Consider the following 24,974-nt stretch of genomic DNA (forward strand, 5'->3'; position numbering starts at 1 on the left):
AGGGCTGCTCCAAGGAGGGGGAAGGTCAGGAGCTGAGAGCAATCCCACCACAGGCAGTACCTTCACTGACAAAGTACCTGAATGAAGCAGGTTCGGCCAGGTGCTGGTAATGGGATCCACTGACTGCCCCCAACATGGCAAGGTGACAAACCAGGATGGGGTCTATCCAAGGACTCCTGTCAGCAGCAGCAGCTGGATATGGTGTTGGAGACACTGCTACAAAGTCCCAGGTCCATCAAGGAAGCAAGGGTAGGGCCCAACACTCACACAATGGCTGAATGCCCCAGGCTGAGCTTAAATGCGCTCCTGAGCCCTTGGGGTGAGGGGGAGTGGGAGGCTGGGACACAGGTGAGGCTGCTTGGGGACATTAAGACTCGTTAGGGGGAAAGAAGGGGAAAAACAGGGAAGAGGTTTTAAACTATTTAATAAATGAGACATTATGACTTCTTCCTTTTAGTGACAGAAGTTAGCTCAGTAAGAGTGAGGTCTTGTTGGCATTCGAAGGTGCTATAAAAACTCTTCAAAACAGAAAGAGAGCCTCCACTGTTAGAGGATCTTCTTGTACTAATGCTGATAAGCCAGTTCCCTTAAATGTGTAAGTCATATTGACAAAATGACGTTTTGCTAGCTTCATCTGCCAATATGGACATTCGGTTGGAAATCCGAGGTCCTGGTATTCCTGAAGGATAAACAAGTAGAGAATCTCTCCATTATTCAGGTGCCAACAAATGTCTACACGTCTACAAATGTCGTATCTCAGTAGCGTGAAATCAATAATGAGATTAAAGTTTCCTTACACACACACCAAACAAATAAAGCTTATGCACACAACAAAATTCTGGCTTTTTTAGGTAACATTAAACAGGACTTTTCTGTATCTATCTACCATTAAAAAAAATTCTATAGGGTACTTTACAAGTGCAATTCCCCAGAATAAAGGTATGTGCCAGTTTTTATGCCCAGGTTCACTTTGATTATTTCAACAGTTTTTCCCACTTCTGGTAAGATATATACCCTATAAAAAATATGCATCTGCAGCTCTGAATGAAAGCCCAAACTACCATTTTTTCTGGCCATTTCTTAACAACACTCTCCTGAAATGAGCATGAGGCATCCAGAACCTACCAACATTTCTCAACTGTAAAATCCGCTTGTTTACTATTACAAAAATTTTCCCGTGTATGACAGGCTAACGAAAAATGTTTTTGGAAAAAAAGGAACCAAAGGGACCACACGGTTGAGAAATACTAGTTACGTCACACCCTCCAGCGGTGATGGTTTCATGGTATAAATTACTGTTTTCATTGAGCTAGCTTTAGCAGAGGGAGAAGCCCCACCACAGAAGGATGGGATTCAACGAGAGCCAATGTACCTGCAGGATAGCTCTTTTCTAGGAAGTTCAACTATTTCTGTACTACTTTGCAAATACAAGACAGGCACGCCTGAAACAGAGGCAAAATAGAGCTATCATCAGCTGCTTTCCCGGGAGATGCAACATTCCTTTTATTTTGGTGTCATCTACAAGGATAAAGCAGTCAACTGCAACTTTTTATTTACAAAAATTGAGACTTCAGCTTGAGGTCAGAAAAGCTGATTTTATTGCTGTCTTTCAAGTGCACACTGCTCACTTCAGCTGGATTTCCAGCGTAACAACGGCAGAACAAATTTACCTTTTTTTGCAGAGATTACATTGGAAGTCCCATCATTGAATTCCATGATTTGTTCGCTTGGGAAAACACTTACTTATAAAAGAGAGGAAAGCCCCAGCCTGCAATAATCCATTAATTAAATGGGAAAATGATTCTGTAGACCAAAAGCATCAAAATAAAAAGGACATTTTAGGTTTCATGGGAATTGACAACTCTTTATTACAAGAATGAAACATTGCAACACGGTGTCGGATCATTTATTGAAATTAATGTTTGCATAACTCTTCAGTGATTTGGATTCCTATTTGTAACATTTGCGACTTAAAAGAAGTAGTAAGGGAACGCAATATCCCTCTCTGTTTTTTTTTTTTAACATGCCTGTGCGGCAAGAATGCTAGAAGTTTGACAAGGATGGTACCATCTATATACATTTAGGAAAACATGCTTGCTGTGGGTGTACAAAAATAAAATTTATTTGTTAAATTACACATAAATATAAGGTACAAATGTATTTTTAAAATACAGATAAAGATAATCACACTTGCATTGTGTACATATGAAAATACAGTATTTTAATATTCAACATACACAGACACATTTATGATAAATGCAACTAGTTGGCAACGCCAGTTCTTCTCGGTCCATTTTTTGTTCTTTGATTTTGTTTCCCTTCCGGTTTTCCATAAATATGGAAAAACAGGCTTTTGAATCAATTAGTTCTGCCGGACATCTTGCAGCAGCTTGTTAATTTCTGCCACCAGCTCGCTGGCGTCCATGAGTTCGTGTTTACCATCACTCAGGTGGTTGAGTACGTTGTCAAAATCGTCTTCTTCGTAATTCTCCGGGATCTCCTCCATGGCTGGCAGCCATTTAGAGGAAGGCTGCGCGCTCGAGTGAGTCCCCAGAGTGGGCCCGTTGCTGGCAGGATTTTGGAAGTGCGTGCTGGCTGCCCAGGCTGCCACCCCCTGCGGGTAATTTACAGTCTTGGCTGGCAAATGCCCCTTCCTGCGCTCCAGCGAGCTGGAGCGATCCGTCTCGTTGCACTCCGTGTAGGCGTCTAGCGAGGGCGGCAGCAGGCGCTGGAAGACGCTGCTCATTTCGGAGAGGAGAGAGGAGGTACAGGCGTCCCCCGCCTCCTCCTCGCTCTGGCAGTCTTTCCCGAACGTCGAAAAGCTCTTCTTCTTCTCGCTGGCGTCGGCGGGCTGCGGATCTTCCTCGAGGCCCGGTGGCGGCGGCGGCGGCGGCTGGGGCGGCTGGAACTCCTCCCCGGGGATGAACACGTTGCTTCTGTAATCGGAGGAGGGAGAGGGCAAGGGCGGCATCCAGCACTGGTCGGAGTGCCCCAGCACCCTGCACTCCTCCGTGCACAGCCGCATCGCTGCGGGAGAGAGAAGAGGAGAGTGAGCACCCCCGTCCCGCTGCAGGCCTCACCCGCGTTCCCAGGCGCTGGCACAGGGACCGCGCTGCTCCAAAGACATCCCAGTCCGGTGGCTGGGTTCGCTTTCTGCGTGAGGGAAGGTGGCAAGTGCAAATGGTCTGGATCTAAATGTACTTCCATTTGCGAGTGGTCTCAAAAAATGAGGACGGTAAGTGCAGAACACGTGAGACAGTAATCTCTTAACTACGGCTGAAGATAAACATGTAAATCCTGGGAGGAAAGCATGCGCTTGTGACTTAAAGCCATTTGTTCCCTTTGCATGGTGCTGTTTCATTAAAAAATACAAAATAAAATGAAGGTGCTTCTACCTCCAAGCATTTACTTAGGTCTTAGGGAAGCCTTCACAAGTGATTAGAGGAGCAGATCAGAATAATGAAGCAGGAATAAACAGACAGAGGAAATAAAGAAGAACGAGCAACACCACGTGGAGGGATCTCCCTCTCCATTGCCACACCTCCCTTTGACCCGACAATGAGTGGTACGTTGACTATGAGGCAATCCACTGTCATACTGCCTTTTTAACGGAATCAGTGAAATTTTAATCTAGTACCAGAACACTTCGGGCTTAAGCCACCCCCTGTGCGACTCCAGCGTTTACACTGGAGTTACCCTGAGGTGCACTTGCAGCTCTGTAGTGCAGGTTACTGGGCCACCCTGGCTCAGGCGTGGGCACAAGGTGGGCTCTAACCCACAAGGTGGGCATCCAGGCCAGCCGGGAGGGCTGAAGAGCAGAAGACAACAGAGCTGCTCTTTCAGCTGCTGGGTTTTAGCCATGTGTCTCAGGGAGAAGCAACGCGCTGGGGCAAGCGACTGCACCCCTGGGAGCTACGCTGGTCTGAACTGGCCCATGTTGCGGCACGGCAAGAGCCCGCCGCAAACCCCTGAAGTGGGCTGGGAATGGTCCCTGGAAGCGGAGACAGGCAAAGCCCTATTTGACAGGCCTGCAAAGAGAGACGTGCCAGGAGAGAGGCCAAATTCTCCTCTCCAAAGGGCACCATGTCTGTAGGACATGAAGCCTCAGTTCCGGCTGGGCACCACCTGGGCGCCTGGCAGACCTGCCGGACGAGACCCAGGAGCTGCAGGGGCCACTAACTTGACTTTGAGTCACATACTTCAAAAGAAAGTTTTCAGAAATGCCAGACTCTTTGCAATATGCATATTTTGACCATAAGAAGCTTCTGCCCTAATTCCTAATTATTCTCAATCAATTAATGGTTAGATTAGCCCATGCAGAAGAGAGTTTCTTTTCCTTTCTCTCTTTATATATTGAATACGTAAGAAATGTTTGCAGTCGTGCCCTGTAAGTTTTCCTTGCTTTCTCATCACGTCTCCCATCTGGCTCTGGATCTACTCAGTTTATCAAAAAATCTTTTTGCAATGCTGTAAGCAGAACGGCACAGAGCATTTCAGCTTAGGACATATCAGTGATTGATAAAGTCCCACTCTCATCCTGTCAGAGTTATTTATCTCTGTGCTTTACACAGCCTATCCTACTGTTTGCTTTCCTAATGCCCTTTCCATTCCTCCGAGTATAAACTGTCTCTTACACATGAGAGTATGAATCTCTTCAAGAATACAGGTTCAGGCTGCAGGCTGGATACTGCACAGGCTATTGCAAACGGGTTGCTGCTCAGCGAGCTTCCAAAAAAAAACAACCCAGAAAATATCAGTGGCTGAAGTTTTGATACGAGCGACTGAAATGCCTTCAAGTGCTTTGCTCCCACGTAAAAAAGCACACATGTGCCATTTTACAGAAAATGCCTACAAGTTAGAAAGGAGAAAAGATATCTAAGTGATCCATGGAGCCTGGGCCAGCTCTCAACTCACCCCAGAAGGTGAGGATTACTCTCCTAACGAAGAAGGGTCCTGTAAATTAATGGGATACTTTCAATGGTCTAGCATGTCATTAGTAGCGAGGGTTGTCTTATTGTGAGTTTTGTTACTGATGTTACCAGGCTTGGTTTTGGTGTAAAATAATAAACTCTGACATTCCTGAACATGAGATCAAAAGATACTGTAAGGAAATTGAACGGTGACAGTCTGTCCTTAAACCAGCAACAAATAAAAAAACAACCAAAAAAAACCCCAACCAGAGGCACAACAGCATTTTTTTTTTGCCAGAACTTAAATCTTATTGGTGAGGACTTAAAAAATGAGGAAAAAAGAAACAAGTCTTTCAAGGACAGTATTGAACTTTCTGATCATGTCATTTTTGAAGTTTTGAGGGACCGGCTCCGTTCCTTTCCAGTGCCACCTTAAAGGGACAAGCTGAAAGGACTTTCTCACAGGCTTTTGCCTGTGTCCAGACTGACGATGCAGAAACCTTTCAAAATGGAGAACAGGAAACCTCCGGGAAGTTTTCTCTTCCATTTTATTCACTTGGATGGCAGATCAGCTCAGGTTTCATCTGAGCAGGTTCAGCACACTTCTCTGACAGACTAAGACCACGCACAGTGGCCAACGGACCTGGAGGGGAGACCAAAGTCCCATCTGGATGACCCAAGTGGGTCCAGCCTGCGCTCAGCGGTCCTCCTTCCTTTGAACGCAGCTAGCGTTGGGCGAAGGCCGGGCACTTTTGGAAGCCCTACCCTTTGGTTTCCTGTTTAGAGACTGAAAACAAGTCATGGGCGTTCCAGCTAGCCGAGAGGGCAACCGCTCCTGCCTGCTGGCAGCCCCCAGCTGCCCGCCAGGGCGGGAGGAGCGGGGCTGGATGCCAGCGCAAGCACCGACGCGCTTGAAGTTCCCCTGGCAACTGAGAGCTCCTGCCTCCTTGCCAACCGCAAGAGAGCATGAGACATGCCTCATGCTAGCGGGCAGAGGAGTAAGTAGGAGGAGCTGGGGGAGACGAGGATACAAAAATATATTACGACTCCAGATTTCAGTTAAGGGTTCTGAAAAACTAGGAACTTTTCAAAGTCACTGGTTTTGAAACATTGGGTACATTAAGAGGAAGAGAAGGAGGAAGGTGAATGCCTGAGTAGGTGATACAAGACCTAGTCTGAAGCAAAATACACAAAGAAAATTTTGAAGTTTAAAAAGTATGAGGAGAACAAATTAAACCTTTGGGGTTTACTCTTGCCTAGCGTAACAGAGTTATTTTTCAGGGTAAAACGCACCAAGGTCAGGCACGATCCTCCCAGCGGCATTTTCCATGGCAGCAGAGGGAAGGAGCTGCAGCACTGCAGCTCCTCTCCTCCGGCCCTGGGCAAAACGTGGGGGGCACTTTAGGAGGGAGTATGTGATGCACCAAGCAATGTGCCCCCCTGTATAAAATGGCTTTCCTGAACTTCTGAAGTTTATACTCTCGGTTCAGTGAACTATACCGAAATTATGCAGGCCTGTCAGTTACGCAGAGAAAACTGTATGTGCTCTGAAATAAGTACAAGATCTAGGGTACAACCGGTGGCTGTATAATTACTAAATTAATTACAAAATTCTCCTACCTGTGCTTAGCGTTATTTCCCACAGCCTTTATTCAACTTACAACTGGGCATAAATGTAAAAGTGGTACTTCATACACATGAATACGTACATGTGTGTTTATCTCAATTTCACTTACCCTCTTCTAGGTTTTTTTTTTTTTCTGCTCTCTGCCCCTGAATTGTACCTCTTAAACTCTTTCTTCTAGAAAATAGGGTTGCAAGATTTAAAATCTGGGACATATTTAGATCCTTCCCTTGACACTGAAGTTTATTTTTCAACGGGAAAAAATACACTTTTTTTTCTTCTCCATCCATATTTCTAGACCATTTTCACAATCCATTTCTGAACGGTAGAAGTTTGTATCATATGGATCAAACCCACTGTGGAAAATGTATCTCCCAAATTATAGTTCAGTGTATTTTTAACAAACCACAACTGCCTGGCTTTGCAAAAACATCCACCCAGTCATTAAAAGTCTAAGGACACTGAGCAGATCGTGCTTTTGGGGGGAATTTGGAGCCAGCTCATCATGATGTGAATAACAGAAAAAAGTAGGCATTGCTCTGGGCAGAGTCTCAGCTGTGTCTGAGGTTTCATTTCACTAGGTATGTGAAGGCTTCAGCTCAATATTTATCATGAAGCAGAGTAAAAAGGAAGGAAACACGGGACTTGAAAGCTAAAGAATTTTTGCTTTCTCAGTAGTAGCTTTATCAAAGTGACAGCCAGGCAGCACTGTAAATAAACTGTTCAGCTTCCATTGTGCTCTTACCTGCAGGAATTCTCCCATCTGTAAGGAAAAGGTCACTGAATCCTTCCCCAAGAAGTCTGTCAATTGGAGACTCTCTCCCCAAATCATAATCACTGTCTCCAGCTTCACTATCACCCCGGCCACTGTCTTTCAAGCTGAATTTATCCATATCTTGTAGGGCGTATCTGTGAAGAGAATTGTGGTGATGGTGGAATTCAATTATCTCACGTACGTCATATTCCACTTTTTGAATAAAAATACATGACTATATTTTCTGACATGCACATGCATATGTAGCAGAACAGTCCAGATCGTTACCTGTAGCTTCTGGAATACTTGTTTCCTCGAAAACTTGGCCTCGGTTGATACTGGCCCTGGTGAAGCATCGAGAGAAGCTGAGAAACCTGCTAAAGAAAAGGTGAAAAGACTGATTCCTTGAAATGAAAGCTCAAATGCCTAGTTGTAAATCCACTAATTCACTTCTCAGGTTTGCTTGTTGGGCGTTTTTTTTTTTCCTTTGAAGTTTAATTAAATCAAATTCCTGCACATATATAACGCAGCAGAACAGTCTATTTTTGTAGCATTAATGTCTGCCACAGGAAACATCTGAGGACCTCGTATAATGAGGAAATGCACTGCTGTTCATTAGCCTCTGAACTCATAATAACTAATCCATTAACAAGTAAAGCAAGTAATTAAACAGAGGTGGAGTTTTATTTTAATAGATTAGAATCAACCCCTTACCATTCCAGGATCCTAATTCAAAATAAAATGTCATTGCTCTACATGTAAAGAGTTACCGGGACACAGCTCTCACTTCAGCCATTACATAGCGTTTGCAGTAAAAACTGAGATGGGTAGTCTCAAAGTTGGGGGAACTATAATCACATATTACAACAGCTGTACTTAACCTGTGTCGGTGTTTATCCTTTTTGTTCTCCATCCCCATTAATGAAAGAATTCCCTGTTTTGTTTCTCTGCATAAGATATACTCCGGCATGCTTTCTTAAAACAGAGCTATACAGAGGGAAAGGGTTTACTGCTCGCTCTCTTCCTTCCTTCACAAGTACCGTCTACATTACACTCCATTCTTTCGACCTTACAGGGAAGCACCAAGAAATAATGCTATTAATAACAGGTTTATTCCCGCTCCCCATGGTAATGGAAAAATCAGTTGATATTGGAGTAACACTGCAAAGCTGCGACACCTAAAGAGAAATCCATCGCACGTTCCCATTAGGCATAGACCCAATTGCCTACTGCCCTCACAGGTTGCATGCAGAGTACCTCCATGCTCCCAAGCGAACGCATGAGCGAACAGATGTGCAAAACGAGGTGTGGACCTTACCTCAACAGCCGGAGTCGCATGGGTGAGTTCCAGCGCGAAATTTTCGGGCACGTGGTTAGAGGAGATCGTCACCAGGCTGTTCAGCGATTGGTGGCTGTGGTGGCTCTGCCGGCTGCTCATTTGTCCCCTTTCCAGGGTCGGAGACGATGACGGAGAAGCTCTGTGGTGAGATCTGATGGGTAAAGTGCCATTAACCGTTGGCACTAATGTAATGTCCCCTTTGTGGATCTGTCTCGAGGGCCGTTTTGGGTGGTGCTGGTAGGTCGACTCCGCCACGCGACAGTTGTAGGACCTGGTGTCCTTCTTCTCTCGATTACATCTTGTAGCAAAGATAACCATAATGACCAGCAACACGGCACATATTGATCCTAAGGATATAATGGTTATCATGGAGACATCCAGGGAGGGTTGGCTTACCAAAGTTGCTTCTGTGCTTGAAAATGAATAAACATACTCAAAAACTGTACATTTCAGAAGTGCTTTAGTACTAAGCTGAGGACTGCCTTTATCCTGGACTATCACAAAAAACTCCCACTGTTTTGCTGGAACCGATTCAACACTCACATTGATAGAGATGTCACAAGTTTTGGGATCCATCACAAAGATGCTGTTTTCCTTGTCAGCTGCTATGGAGCAGCTGAGTTCAGAGTTCATACCAGAGTCTCTATCTGTAGCCCTTATCCTGGTGACAAGAAAGCCAATTCCAGCATCTTTAGGGATTGAGATTTCCGCTGTGCTGTTGCGTAGCGCTGGGCCCACAATGACGGGAGCGTTGTCATTTTCATCAATGATGGTTAGTACAACCGTGGTATTGCTAACAAGCTGCTGACTCCCTCCATCCCTAGCTTGAACCATAAAGGCAATTTGATTTACTTCTTCATGATCAAAGGTTCGCAGGGCATAGATCGCCCCGTTGGAGGGATCGATGGTCACGTAGGTGGTTATAGAACTTCCCAAAATGTAGCTCTCCAAAATAGTGTAGGTCACCTGCCCGTTGTCGCCTAGATCTGGGTCTGCGGCTGTGACTGATGTGATGTACGCTCCTGGAGAGTTATTTTCCAAGATAACAACTTCATATCTGTTTGTCTGGAAGCGGGGTGGGTTGTCATTTTCATCAGTGATTTGGACAGTAAAGTGTTTCACTGTGGAGAGACTTGGCGTTCCCTTGTCCTCTGCTATTACAGTCAAGCTGTACTCAGATCTCTTTTCCCTATCTAGAGTGGCATTAGTCAAGATTAAATAGTTATTTTCGTAAGTCTTTTGAAGTTTAAAGTGGCCGTGTCCATGGAGCTTGCAAGCTATCTCTCCATTCACGCCAGAGTCCTTGTCTTGCACTCTGACCAGGGCAACAAAAGTGTCCAGGGGTGACCCTTCAGAAATGTAAGCTACCTCTTCTTTCTCTGGGGACATCAGGTTTAAGTTAATTTCGGGTCTGTTGTCATTCACATCCACAATTTTAATTATAATTTTGCAGTGAGCTGGAATAGAATTTGGCCCCAAATCTTGAGCCTGAGCATCAATTTCATAGGATTTGGTTACTTCGTAGTCCACTTGCTTCAGGAGGGTCAGGTGTCCTTTTTCTGCATCTATCTTAAAAGTCTCTATAATTTTGGCAGACACATGACTACTGAAAGAGTATACGACTTTACCATTAGCGCCCTCATCCGGATCAGTAGCATTGAGGTCTAGGAGCAAAGTCCCAATTGGTGAATTTTCCAAGAGTTGGATCACGTACGACTGCCGCTCGAAAACAGGGCTGTTGTCATTGGAATCAGAAATACTTATTTTCAGGAGGGATGATCCAGACCTCTGAGGCACCCCTTTATCGGAAGCAGTGAGCTGCAGCTCGTAACTTGACTTCAGCTCCCGGTCCAGCTCTCTAACCACAATCAGCTCTGCATACTTAGCACCATCAGTCCTGGTTCTCACCTCAATACTAAAAAAATCATTTGCAGAAAGGGAGTAAGTGTGAAGGGAGTTGTCCCCTACATCTGGGTCAAAAGCGCTGTCCAAAGGGATCCGGGTTCCTACAGCTGCGCTCTCCGATATTTCGATGGGGATAAGGGCTCTGGAAAACTGGGGAGAGTTGTCATTAATATCCAGCACTTCGACTTCAACATGGAAAAGCTGCAGATGCTCGGTGGGCAGAGTGATCACATCAAACTCTATGGAGCAGTTTAAGTTTTTCTGGCAGAGTTGCTCCCGGTCAATTTTAGCTCCTATGCTGATTTCTCCATTATCCTCACGGACTACGAGCAAGGGAGAATTCCCCCTCTGCATGGCTCGAAAGCGAACCGAGGAAGGGTTAGGCATTTTTAATAAAACATCAGCTACATCCTCCGACAGTCTTGCAATTACTGATCCAACTCTCTGCTCCTCATAAATCCTGTATTTCAAATTCTTGCCCAGCACAGCCTTATTGAAAGATACTATCATCAGTGCAAAAATGAATACAAAGTGCATTTTACCGCCGATTCGGTGCATTTGTAAGTTTTTGCAATTCATTTCTCCAAGCAAGTTAAGAAGCAATTATCTCCACTTCCTCCGGTACCTTAAACCCAGCGCACATCTGGTCCTTTAAAACTTGAAAACGCCTTTTCTAGTCAGCCAAGTATTAATATCTTATCAGATCAGAAAACTTTTTTTTTTTGGTTGGTTTTTTTTTCAGATATACACACCGTGCCAGGACATCCAGCTACAACCTGTACGCAATCCACGCGTTCTCATTTGACTCCCCGCTCCTCTTCCAGGACGAAACGCGCCCGGGCAGCCTGCTCCTCTCCCGCCGGCAGCATCCCGGGGCCGCCGGGGAAGCCGCCGGGCTCCGCAGCCGCTCCTCCCGCACGGCTGCCCGCTCCGCCCCTGTCCCCGCTCTCCGCCGGACTGAACACCCCGCCTCGCCGGCTCCAGCCTAAAATCCTCCGCAACTTCGCTCCAACTCCCCAGACAAAGCTTTTTGCCCGGCATGTGCCGAGCCCGCTCCAGCCAATCAGCCCGCCGCCCCGCCGGGGAGAGCGCGGCCCCGCCGCCCTGCGCGCCGCCGGGCCGGGGCGGGGGGCGGCAGCGGGAGGGAGGGGAGGGGGACTGGGAGGGAGGGGGACTGGGAGGGAGACCGGGAGGGAGGGAGGGGGACCGGGAGGGAGGGAGGGGGACCGGCTCCTCCGCCAGCCCCTGCTCGCCACCGCGAGGGGGGGCGGGCGGGGAGGAAACCAAATGACTAAAGGGCAACTTTAAATCAACTCCCCCCCCCCGCGTTTTTAGGACACTTTCGGGCGGGTTTCTTTGTGATTTTAATGCCCCCCCCCCCCCCTTCCTGCCGCGAGAAGCGGGACCGCGCTGCTGGCGGACACGCGCGCGGGCTCCCTCGTTGAACTGCCGGGGCTCTGGTTCCTGCGGGCGCTCCGCGAGCGAGCCGGGGATGACGCCTGCCCGCGCGCGCCTGCGGAGCGCCTGGGCGCTGCCCGCCTCCCTCTCACCGCCGCTCCCGCGCGCCCGGGGGCGGCTCCCTCCCCAGCCCCCTCCCCAGCCCCGTAAGGTCCCGCACGGCCGCTCGCCGCAGGCCCGGCCGGCTCCCCCGCAAGCCGGGGGGGTGGTTCGCGCGTGGGCGGCCGTCCCCGCGCGCGTGGCCGGGCCGCGTTCCTGGCCGCACCCCCCGCGCTCCGGCGGAGCTTTTTTTTTTCCACCCGGCTTTTAAAAAGCGCTTCAACGCGTCCCCGTGACGGCCCGGCGCTGAGCGCCCCGCCGCGCGCTCCGGGGCGGCCGCAGCCGCGCGGCGGGGGAAGAGTTGGGGAGGGCGACCGCTCGCGCCCCGCGCCCGCTGACCGCCCTGCGCACGGCTACGCGGCGAGGCGTCCGCACGCGCGCGCAGAAACGGGCTTCCGGCCGCGCCGGTAAGGCGTGTGGCGTTCGCCAGAAGCGCGGCGGGCCGCCGGGCGAGCTGCGGGCGGCGCCCGGCCCGGAGACGCTGCCGCCTCGTCCTGGTTTCAAACGGGTCTGTTCTGGGTGGGATTTCCACTCCTTCCCCCCCCCGCCGCGCATTTGCCGCGTAACTTTATCGGTGCGTTGTTTTGCTGCCGACTCTGCCCGTTCGTTGGCGTTGCCCATAGTCATGCCACCGCGCTCTTTTACTGCTCTTCGCTCTCTTCTCCCCCCCCCCCCCCCCCCGTAAAAAGTCACTCTCGGGCTTTCCCAACTCCCTCGCTCTCGGCAGAGCTCAGCCAAAGTCACGAAGAAGGTTCTTGCTGAAAAAGCAAGCAGAGGAGGCTCGGCGTGAACTCTCCTCCTTTTTAAGCATTCAAAAGCATTTTAGAAGCCATTGTCCCCCCCGCCTTTTTTTTTTCCACAAACCAGCGCCGTGTGGCAAATTGTGCAGAATAGAAATGCCCATAATGAATGTATTTAGCGCTGGGTCACGCCGATGAACATTCTGCCCCCGTGAATAACACTGTTCTACAAGTTTGCAGCCCTTTCAAATTGCTGATCCCCAAACCCTGTAGGCAAACTAGAAAAGCTAACACAAGCAACTGGGACTTTAGAAACCCATAGCCATCTGGCCTAAATCGCTACCAATCCAAGCCAATAATTATATCAATTCAGGCTTTAGTGAACCCCTTTGCAAACACCAAAAGAGCAAAGAAAGGAATTAGTGGCCATTCTAAGTTCTGGTGGAGAGAATTCGAAGATAATCTAATTCCATTAGTTCATGGACAGCTTTTTTTGCAGCTCTGATAAATCTTCCTAAAACATTTTTCCAAAACACCAGTGTAAAGTCTTTTCTGATGATAATTGGGGAAATAAGTTCAATTAAATGCTGTTCTTAGTGTCAATAGAAAGTATTTTGTTGATAAATGAAGTCACTGCCCCTTTACATGATGAGTACAGGAGATGAATAATTCATGGTAAAAATAATTCCACTGCCTAAAACCTAAAATATTATATATACTTTTAAATGATAACATGTTCTTCCAAGTAACTGGCTAGTACATCTAGATAGGCAGAATTTGCTTTATGCAATTTTTATCACTTCCCGAATAGTAATTCCACTTCGGTCTTTCTGAGAGACATGCTCTCTATATTAATAGATAGCAGGATACCTACACATAGGAATTGCAGCACCTCTTTTCTTTTTTTCTCAGTTTTTAAATTTATTTTTTATTTTGCCACTTCACCAGTCAGGTTATACGTAATATTATCACTTAAAAGTCCACACTGTCTTGCAACTAACCATTTACGCTTACAATGATGGTAAAATGTCATTGGCACAATAGTCCTTATCTGAATTCTGAAGTAATGAAAAAGCCTTGATTTTCTTTTTTTTTTTTTTTTTTTTCCACCTGACATTCATTTGAAGCTACAAGTGAGAAAGAACACATCTCGGGGTTGCTTGCTTAGATGCGGCAATTATTTAAGCACGTGGCGCTTCCAGAGGTGATGCTTCAGTAGGGTGCTTACGAGCAATGGCAGCGCTCCCAAGGTTGATTCCTCCCATGTCCAGTGAAAAGAGTTCTGTCTGAAAGCCCCTTAAACTCCAGCCCACCTTTGACGTGGCAGACTTGCCGTACAAAGGAAAAGGCGAGTCCCACGCGCAGCCCGCGGACGCTTCTCGGGGAGCGTGGTACTGTGAATGCCGCTAGGCACGTGAGTGGAGTGCTGCTGGCCCCCGGGAGAGTAATCTCGGGTGTTCCCACCCCATACGGATCTATTCCGCACAACGTTCTTCTCAAAAGTTGCGTTCAAATGCTCCGGTGATGCACCTGTGGAAGAAAGACAAACTGACTCCAAACCGCAGTCCCGTTTTCCCACAGTACTATTTCAGGAACCACAGCGGCACAGCAGATTAATTAATTTTTCACTTCGCTGAAAGCAGGTTTATTTCTGTGGTCGATGTACTTTAAAGCCTGTCTTGTTTCTCCGAGGAGTTTTATTGAGCTCTCAAGCATATATTTTCTTCTAAAAGTTACCGAACCCCCAGGTGCACAGTATATATGCAAAACTTAGGTGACAGAGAATTTTACTTTGAAGAACTATCTTGAGAAACAGTCCCTCAGCAGGGAGCAGGGAGAAGGAAAATAATTTTCTTAACAATGGTAGAAGCACAGTGAAATTAGCACAGTGCCATTTGGTTCCTTCCCCTCCCCGCACACGCAAAAATGAGGTTTTATTCACTCTCAGTATGATTTATTGCCTTATGTTGCATCATGTTACAAAATGTCATATGCACTATGCTCCGGCGCACAAGACATAACAAGATAAAATTTGATTTGACACCTGCGTAATGAATGTGAAAGACAAGTCCTCCTAAGTCAGAGGCGTCTCTTAAAAGAACATTTCCATCACAATGAATGACAGAATTGGGGGGCTTCCTCTCTCCCTCTTCCCTCTCCCCCTCCCCTTCTCTTTCTTCCTCCCTCTATCCCTCTTCAACAAGCTTGTTTCCCAAAGTAAAACTAATGACAGAGCTGCTCTCCCTGCTCTTTGTACTTTACATTTCCATCCGTTGCAGCACCAGTGCAAACTGAGCAAAGAGCATCCTTGTGGGCAAACGAGCGTTGCCATTTTATACTCGCCCTCGGGCCCACAAATAAGCTGATCATCAAAGGTCAATATGAGACTGTCCAGTCGAGTGCGTGAAAGGAGGCTGACATTTCAGACAACCACGTTACAGAACTCATCACAAATTAATGCTGCATTTGTCCAATCTCATCAGCCATGCTTATACCCAGTACCTTTTTCAGAACTAAGGTCTATCAGAGGCTGGATTACTTTGAGAGACATTAAAGGCAGAACGGGCCATTGGATTATCAAATATGATCTCTGCTTCACGGTCTTCTTCGGTAAAGGTAATAGCTGTATCAGGGAGAAGTATCTTCCTGCCCCAACAAACGGCCAGTCAAAGCCCTGGAACAAAAGGCCCGGTACCCAGAAGCAGGTACAGAGAAATTTAGTTCACAGCCCTGATCGATAATTTTCACTTTTTCAACTTGCTTAAAAAAAAACCAGAACTGATCATTCATTAAAATACATCAACCCGCAAAACTCTGTACGCCCGCTGATGGGTGAGAATTCTTTTTTGATAAGTGAGTTCAAAATTAGATTTTACATTATCATCAATCATCGTGGCAAAGGGCAGGGGGATCAGATTTTCTGCTACACGAGTAAATTTCCAAGGCAGTTTTGCAATGCAGCATTGTGTTTATAAATAGCCGAGTTAAACTCGTACATGTTCCATGCATGGTAAACACTGTACCTAGATATTCAGTCTCTTTCTGAACCAATAAAACATTTATCTCTCACATTTTTACCAAATGCAAACGAGAAAAATGCTTGAGACTTACGGTTTACTAAATCTCTATTAAAAACAAATGCCTGTAATATATCACTGGATGCTTTTGAGTTATTTTCAGGATTAGTTAATATGGCACAGTATATAATAGAAATTCCATTGTTTGATCACTCTAATGCATTTATCTTTTTTTTCGTTATTTCCTTGTAAAGCATGACGTAGAATATCTCTATTTAATAGCTGTTTACCCAAAATTGCCTTTAAGAGCAATATATGCACTTCAGCAAAATGAGGTTTTGAGTACCACGTACGCTTGGGATGAAAGGCACCTGTCAGAACCGTGGCACACTTCTTTCCCACCACACCTCAGCCAACAAGGGTAACACTGCGTGGCCCTGCTCTGCTTTCTCGCAAAGCCACCCGAAACCAGCGGCGGGTCCTGTTCTGTACCACAGATGTAACTGCCCGTTTCCTAGTGCCTCGTTTTTTTCCTGCTGTCCATCTCTACCACTGCAAGTACAAAAAAATGAGTCAGATGTTTCAGAGGACGGTGGCTACAAACTTCGGTCCATGCAAAGTGGAACTTGAGGAGCAAAGATGCTCTGTCACCTCCTGTCCCCTAACGATGCAGCCACCGTGGGGCTGTGCTGGTCACCAGCGCAGCCAGAGACCCCAGCCCTCTTCTTCCCCGCAGGGAAAGCACTAGCAACACCTGAGCGCTTTGCCTGAGGAACGCTTACCGGTTTTCAGCCTTACATGCTGGTGTACTTGCACTGGACTTCCCGCATCTGGTTTTATTCCAGGTGTTAACAATTTAATACACTGCATGCACTGGAATTTGAAGTACTTCACGTGAATACCTTTGAAAGGCCCTCTGTGTCTTACACTACCGCTATTCTGCTTTGACAAACGTCTTGCGCTTGTACCCCGCGACACACTAACAGGCGTGTGATGGTATTTTCGAGGCCGCTCTTACTTTATACAGAGCAGAAGGAGCAGCTGCATTTGTGATAGTTCTTTTCTTCACAGGAGTGAGATTTCTCTAAAGGAAGGGTTTGAAGTTCGGTGTAGATGTGACTTTAGTCAGGGCTGCAATACATACTTTGTCAAATTACCAGCTCAACCCAAGTTTTCATGGAACTGTAACTTCTTCCATTGCCCCTGGGAGTTTTAAAATAGGAGCATAATTGCTGTTTCAAGTGTCTTCAGAGCAGACAAAGCATGTGTTCAATCTTCCACTGACAGCCTAAGCCAAATGGTCCAGACCCACTCGTGTGTACCTACTGCCAGCAGCTGTTTGTGACCAACATGCTCGAAGGACGTTGGACACTCCCGTGCAGGGAAGAGGTCCATCATCAGCCAGAGCTCGGCTGCCTGCGGCCACGGTGGAGCCAGAGGCAGCTCCAGAGTTTTTAAGACACTTTTACGTTCTTCTGACCCTGGGGCCGGTGGGAAGCAACCCAATCCACGGGAGGACTTTGAACAGCTCCAGGGTCAGTTTAAATTTTCTCGAAGAGCGGGAGCCTTGCAGGAGTGCAAAGCTGGACACGACGTTTTGCGGCAAGAAAGGACACTTGGTCAGACTTCTCCAGAAATAGATGTTCTTGGGCAAACGTTCCCTGGGAGGGTCTGCGCCTCTCTCTACTGCAGCATTTAGCAAGCTGGCGTTAGTTACAAAGGACTGTCACTAAGGGGGCCTTGATGGCCTTCCTCTCTTCAAACCTCAGGCACAATACACCACCCAGCCTGCTTTGTGAATAAGGACCAAATATGTTTTTTATTTTGTTTTATACTAAATGTTTATACAGCACTCCACATGGGTATCTGCATTTTTTTATTCTTGATTTTTCTGGGAAAAAAAAGAGTAAAAAAAAAAATGCTCCCTGCTTCAATGTCATGGGAAAACATGTGGAAATGTAAACCTGCTGTAGGAAGCAGGCACAGTGGGAGCTGTAATGGGAAAAAGGCAGGCATGGTTTATCAGCAGAATATGTAACATATACTGAACATCCGGCTTCCCAAGCAAGTTGTTAACAGTGTTCAATACAAATGTTTCTCTTTAAAGCATCGGATGTTCCTCTTTTTTTTTTTTTTCCCCCCAGTTGCTGCAGTATGGTAAAACTGGTGCCATAAAGTCATTGCAAGAGACAGCAAACAACTTTGTTATCATAATAGGCTTTTTTTCCCTCCTTCTTTTTTAAACAATGGCTCTAGCAGGTGGCATGTGGCTGAGACCGGGTCTATCACCATCTCCAGGGTGCCAAGACGTCCCTCGAAGTTTCTGTGGGAGGAATTTGTTGGTGGGATTTGGATTGTAAAGGCACGTGAGCATCTGCTGCCTGCTCCGCCTCATTACCATCGACACAATTAGCTCCTGCAGCTCGCGGCCCGGCAGCCGGAGCGGGGACTCAAATTTTCTTGTCTCTCTGACAATGCCCATTACCATCCGTCTGAACCTACGGGTTCCTCTGCCTCCAAGTCTGGGCCAAGGGGCTGTGAAAACAGATCACACAGAGAAAGGCTCAGGGAAGGAAGAGCAAATTGACGTAATAGCTACTAACAGTCTAACATCAACTGCGTACAGCACCACCGATAAAACTTCAGTATTCATAGGAATGGCTCTTTTCCCTTCTGTGTAAGTCACGTTATTCCTGGAAACCACATTCTATGGTTTTATGCTATTGTATGCTTTCTATAGGTAGCTTATAACATTCTTCCGTGATTCAGGAGATATTACACAGCATGACTGTTGCCCTTCCATACCCCTCACCACCTGCAAAGTTCTGACAAAGTTTCCATTTTTTTTGCATTATGGACAGAAAAAGTCCATTTTTCACCTTTGAGTTAGTTTGGAAACCAGACTAAAAAGTGAGATTTTTGCTCTTTACAGTATCACGGAAAGTAGGAGTTTATTGACATCTTCCTCTGGCAGCCACAGCCTAAACAAAATGTGAACACGTACCTGCAGATAAAGACTTCACATTTCCCTAAGCGTCCCCACCACGCATAAAACTGCAATTATTTTACATTTCCTTACAAAAGATGCTGCATAATTCCTCCTGGCTGGCCTTATGTCCTTTTATCGCTACAAAGAACCCTTAGCCTGTAAATGGAAAATTAGAGAAGTCACACATTTTTCAAATAAAACACTCTGCTGAAAGCAGAGAGGAGGGGAAGGAGAAAGAGGGAGAGAATTTAAACCGATCTATCTCCTGAATATACGTCAAGGATCTCTGTCTTTGAGCAAAGAAAACAGAAGGGCTTCAAGGCCTGCATCTGTGATAACCCTGCTGTGTTCGCACGTTGCACGGAGAGCGATTTGTGACCTTACTGAAGAATATTAGATTAAAGCAGAAACATATTTACCACAACATGTCTTCCCTGAGACTCAGCCTTTATTAGGTCTTTGCAACACCAGAGGATGGAAAATCTCACGTAGAGCTGGGGACGAGGCAGGGGCATGACACTTGCTCTCAGGTGTTTTTAAAACTCGAGGAAGCGTTATTGTTTCCATAGATCATTACTAAAGGCTTGTTCTCCCCCACTCCCTAGCTGCCTTGTTAGACAAAACGTGAGCTGGGCACCTTCAGGGCTAAAAAGGAAGAAACGGCGGCGTTTCAGCGAGCTTCCCCAAACGATGCCGCGGTGTCCATCCCAGGGTGCAGGCAGCAGGGCAGCTGTGCAAGCCTGGAGCGCCGAGGAGAGGAGGCACGAGGGCCACCTCCCGCACCCGTGTCCGGAGCCCACGCCTGTGGGCAGAACCGCTCCAGTCCCGCTGGCTTTGTCATGGAAATGCGAACCCTGGAAGAGGAGCTTACGATGTCAAATTGCGAATTATATTATAGAGGTTTAAGTAGTTGTTTGCTGACTGTTGTCACGCACGTGTGGCTTGCTGGAAGTTGATGTCATCATTTTGGCTAATTTCCACCAGCAAGAATCAGCCAGGGTGAGCTCTTAAATCAGCTGCTGGGGGGGGTTCACATCGTGCAGTTAATGAGTGAAAGACTAACACAGACACCCTTCAAAGTTAATTTACGCAGACCCATTTTAGAAGTAGTGCGTTATGTCTTAACTATACGAAATGTATTGTGGACATACTAGCATTCATAAAATTCATTAGAAACCCATTAGTTCCAATGAAAGAGTTCTGTGTTTGTGGTTCTTTAGTACTATATAATTTTATAGTTCTTTCGTGTAATAAAATTTAACGTTTTTATGGCCAGCAAGAAGATACAAAGTGCATAGGAAATATAGCAAGAATATGTACTCTGTTCTTCTCTGTTATTCCATTTGAATAAAGTTTTCATCCATCAGATTTTTGTTTCAATCAGACATCAATTAAAATAAATATGCAAAACTATTCCAAAATAAACTTAACTTACTGGAATGCATTCTCTCACCAGGCTACATACATATGGGTACACCCACATTTTTTCCCTAATTCTGTGGTCCAAAACATCTATGTCAGATCCTGGAACACTTCAGTATGATGTAATAAGGCAGCTGGCATTTCTTTTTCGTAAATTCACTAAAACATTAAATAGTAATACTAGGGTGACTGGAACTTAAATCATAAACTGATACACTTACTTTCCAAATACAACTGTGTAGACTTTGCACTGAAATAAATTATGGGCGTTAGACATATACACAAATGTGTATGTATTTGTATGTATTTCTGTATATATAACATTTTTAGCGAAACAAGAAGTCCAGTAAAAAGAACTTTGCAATGAATCTTGATAAGCTGCTTTTGCAGTTTTCAAGTATTTATAACTCTTCTTCGTGGGTGCCTTTTCTTAGGGCATCCGTGCTATTAAGACATTGGTCTTTTGTTTTGTCCTTCCACAGACTTCTATCACAAAATGAAGCTACTAAGCAAATGTAGAATAAACCAAACACACACAGCATGGCAAATGGCTAATTTCCGTTAAAGAAGTTCAATATATAGATAAAAGGAAAAGTTGATAAAAATAAATGGCAGAGTCTAAGTGGATTTGGTATATTGCTATTGGGATTAAGTGTTACACAAGTTAAACTCCGTGGCAATGTTTAGTATTATTGCTAGGAACTGTTCTCCTAGCCATCCTGTATTGTTTAAAGACTAATTCTTTATACAGCTTCTATAACATACTTCAAATCTTTTTTTTTTTTAGCACCTTCGTAAAGAAATGGTTCAACAGCTAACAATAAAAATCCCTCAATCTGTCACTTGAATTCTAAAAGCTGTAAAACCAAGTGATGAATGTCCAAAGCATATATTAAGAAAACCTCAGTGTTTTGACAAGTTTGATGTTTTTTGTTGTTAGCTTTGGTTTATGATCACTTCAGACGGAACACCTGCACTGGTTTTAAACCAGTTAAGTAATATGTAAGCTATCGTATGTGCTATGAAAGCTAACAGCATGTATTTCCCCAGTTAGAAACTAAAGCAGGGTGCTTGCTTTTTCAACTGTGGAAAGCTTTTTCGTAAATTATTACTATTTTCATTAAGGATCACATCAGCTCCTTTAGGGATGTTAAAGAACCTTTTCCTAAGCTGACTTTAACACCAGCTTTTGTTTACAGCTCACGAAGATAAACTCCAGTCTCTCTGTTGATCTGAGCATGAGAAGGACAAAGTCTGTCGACGCGGGTATCTATGTGTACAGATGAGTTAATAGTTTAATTTCAGCCAACGTGCACATCACTAAATCCAGACCAAGTTTAAAGGAAGCTCCTAGATCATATGGATGTCTCGTACCTGCAGCCAATAATATTTTAAGAGTTCAGTTTTGGAAGTTACAGTTTATATCCTCTTAAGTAAGTTCAGTTCGTATTCTCTTTCTGATACCCACCCAGGTCAAACAGCAGTCAACCACGAAAAGCAGTTGATCCATCAGTAATTCAACATGGTCACAATCCATAACTAGTACTTCAAGCAGACATTATTCTCGTCACTACTCCTCAAGCTTCATTTCAGTAGCGTCTGACAGCCCCGGATGGTTTGATTTGCTTGTGCCGTTAGGGAGCTGGCCGGGCTCTCTCTGGCTTTGGCGGATGTAAAGGGCCGTCTCTTTCTTACCCTTCAGTTAACTGGAGTAAGGCTGAAAACCTGGAGGCTGCGGAAGGAAGTGCTGCATTTCTGGTTTACCTGGACTGTATATATTAACCGCCCTGATTGCCTCTGTGAAGCCCACTTCCCGAAATACCTGCTACTGAGCCAAATTCTGCTGTCACCAGTGAGTGCCTGGGCAGCACAAGTCCCTCCTTTTCACAGGATGAAAAGAAGGAGGTAAACTCTCCTTCACCGTGTGACTCCTGGTGTGGGCCACATCCGTGTCTCGTTTGCCGTAAGCGAGTCTAACTGAAGGGAACTCCATTTTTTTACAAAGCCATTTATTTCCTTGAAACACAAAAGAGGTGTTTGCAGCGTAACTGCAATAACCCATCTGAAAGAATATGTCTTTTTACAGAAATAAAAAAAAGGAAAATAAACCCTCAACCTATGTAAGCCCTATCCATGTGGGAATGCGACCAAAGTGATTGACCTCTGTTCTCAGCTGAGGCACCGTTTGACTACAGTCAATCCATAGTCCTATGATCCCAACATTTATGAAATGAGAAGGAGACTTCAGAGACACTTCCCTTTGAAAATTGCTAGCCCTTATCTCTGTTACTAGATTTAATTTATGATGGCCAAAAATCACAAGAGAGAAATGATTACCTTGGTTTTTTTCATAGACCTTCCACAATGGAAGAATTGTGAAATGAGTTTTCTGGAGCTGAGCACCCTGGAGATTATCAGGTTTGTCACTGTATGTATACACAAATTTTGAGGGAGAGAGAGAGAAAAGGGAGGGAAAGAGAGCACTTCTCTGACATCTCATCATTGGTATTTTGTAGGGCAACCAACCTACTGTAAAATCTATTTGCAAAATACAATAATTTTATTATTTATAGAGTTTATGATATGTGCTTTCTTCCTAACATTGTAAAACCACGAAAGCCTGGCGTATATTAAATCAAATGGATGCACTGCATATTTAAAGTAAGAATCATAACGACCCCAAGATGAAAAAAAAAATAAAATCAGACTTGAAATAAAGACCTATATACATTTGCATATGCATCCTATAAAGTCAGCCTGACTTTGCTAACACAGAAGCGCTATTATGTTATCGGTGTCCCATCCTTCCTAACAAAATTCCCCCAATAAGTTACTTTTCGTTGAAAACTGAAAAAAATACTACTTTACAGCAGTTTTCGGTTCTCAGGCTCACAGTTGGTATGTCTACCTTACTACATGGCATACACCATTTCTAAGGCTGACTCTGTGTTAATATGCAAAATTGCGCTCTCGGTATTTTTACCACGTATTACAGTGGTAAGGGAATGGCAAATAAATCCAAGCCTGCAAACACGCAACCTTAAAGTTATCTCTCAGTCCTAAGTGTTCTCCTTGATGGGGCCTTGCTTCTGAATGCTGTATGCTACAGAAGGTAAGTACAGCGCACGTATTTTGCAACCGGTATGATCTGCGGTGGCTCCCAAAATTGATGGTTGAGTCGGTTCTTTCAGCAGTTCTCTCTGCTTGACCAAATTCGTACTGAAGTGTCCGATACACTCGGTTATGATATAACAATCAGAGAAAATTACCCTCAAGAAACCTGTTTCCGTAACTAATCAAACTGAGAAAGAAATAGGATTACATTTGTTTGGGTTATGGTTTGTGCTGGTTAACCACTCACTAAGAAGGAATACTTCTTTCCCAATTAATTAGACTTTTCCTCCCATCCCACATGAATTTTGCCATATCCTTTTAAGTATAAAAAATGAGTAGTTAAGCCACTGACCCTTCCCTTAGCCAATCTCTTCTGCTAAATTATTTCTGTGAATCACAGCCTATTACGTGGCTTAGAGGGTTGTTACGGCACACAAATACTACAAGCAATTACTACGGCAGTAATAGAGAATACCTACATAGGTAGTGATGGACATCTACCTCGATACAGAAAATCCAAATGAAAAATCTACCTACCAGTGTTGTCTTTGAGATTTAAGGAAATGTTTTTTTACTTTTCTCGTGATTATCACTGTTTTTGATCTAGATGCCTTACTCTCTTTTTTCCTTTTCAGGAAATCAGATGAGTTGCTTTTGCTGCTGCTGTACTTAAAAGACAGCTTAAAAGTAGTTTATATACATGTATACATACATCCGTACACATACAGCTTTCAAAAATTAAATAGATTCTTGATTGTCCCACTGAAACGCTTCAGTTCGAAGTGGGTGCCACACTTGGGGCTTTCTCCCGTGTAATTTTGTCGGTGGAAAGCAGAACAGATCCTTTGGTAAAATGGGTAATTTCTGCAGAAGGCTTTATCAAGTCTAAAACTTTGATCTTGGTATCATATTTCATGGGAAGTGAAGAGAGAATGGAGCACCGCAGTGCTGTTTTGTCTACTGTCTTTTTAGCTACACAGGGAATTTGCTGCATTCCCTTTTCAGGGCCAGTTGGCAGGCAAATATAGTCCTCAGGGTGTAAACACCAAAAAAAAAGAGACTTGACAAAGGTACTGAGAAAGGATGTCATTTTTCATGACCCTGCACAGAGGAGCAGGGTGGTTCTGCTGATGCAGAAGACCATATGCTGAGAGCCAGGACATGTGGGGCTCATTAACTCCCATCCGAGCTACCAAAGCTTGAAGCAGGAAGGAGCAAGATTTGAGCAGTGAAACGTTTGGGAAGAGCCCACAAGTTAAGAAAATTTGTTTTGTCAGTTAGCATTGCAAGGAAAGGAAAGGGAAAGCAACTCATGAAGTAAGTTTACGCGGTCTAAACGTACTTCGTTAACAGCATGAAATCCTTCTTCAAAAGACTGAAGAATCCACGCTACTTGGAGGTGTATGAATCTTGTCATATTTTTTGTGCAGGGATCTGCCCATGACATAAGAATTATTTGTAGAATGTATCAAAGTTCATCTTTCATTTGCATGGGGAAACATGTCTATAGGTATATGTGCATATATACATATATGTATGTATATACATATATACATACAAATAACATTTATCTTTCAAGTGGGAGACACATTTCAGGTCCTCA

At 45.0% G+C, this 24,974-nt stretch overlaps 1 protein-coding gene across 2 annotated transcripts; it reads right to left on the reverse strand.

Moving 5' to 3' along the window:
* Positions 1 to 2,362: 2,362 nt before the first annotated feature.
* On the reverse strand, positions 2,363 to 11,707 carry PCDH18 (protocadherin 18; the record flags this gene model as incomplete). Of its 2 annotated transcripts, none has more annotated exons than XM_081999775.1 (4): positions 8,607 to 11,707; positions 7,577 to 7,662; positions 7,280 to 7,443; positions 2,363 to 3,027 (listed from the first exon to the last, which is right to left on the reverse strand). In XM_081999775.1, the coding sequence occupies exons 1-4, from the start codon at positions 11,109 to 11,111 to the stop codon at positions 2,363 to 2,365; spliced, it is 3,420 nt and encodes a 1,139-aa protein (XP_081855901.1). In that variant the 5' UTR covers positions 11,112 to 11,707. The 2 variants fall into 2 exon arrangements, with proteins under 2 accessions (XP_081855901.1, XP_081855900.1); XM_081999774.1 differs by having other exon boundaries at positions 7,577 to 7,665.
* Between the last annotated feature and the right edge of the window lie 13,267 nt (positions 11,708 to 24,974).

The sequence above is a fragment of the Phaethon aethereus genome, assembly GCF_964289735.1.
Source record: "Phaethon aethereus genome assembly, chromosome: 4".
Classification (NCBI taxonomy): domain Eukaryota; kingdom Metazoa; phylum Chordata; class Aves; order Phaethontiformes; family Phaethontidae; genus Phaethon; species Phaethon aethereus.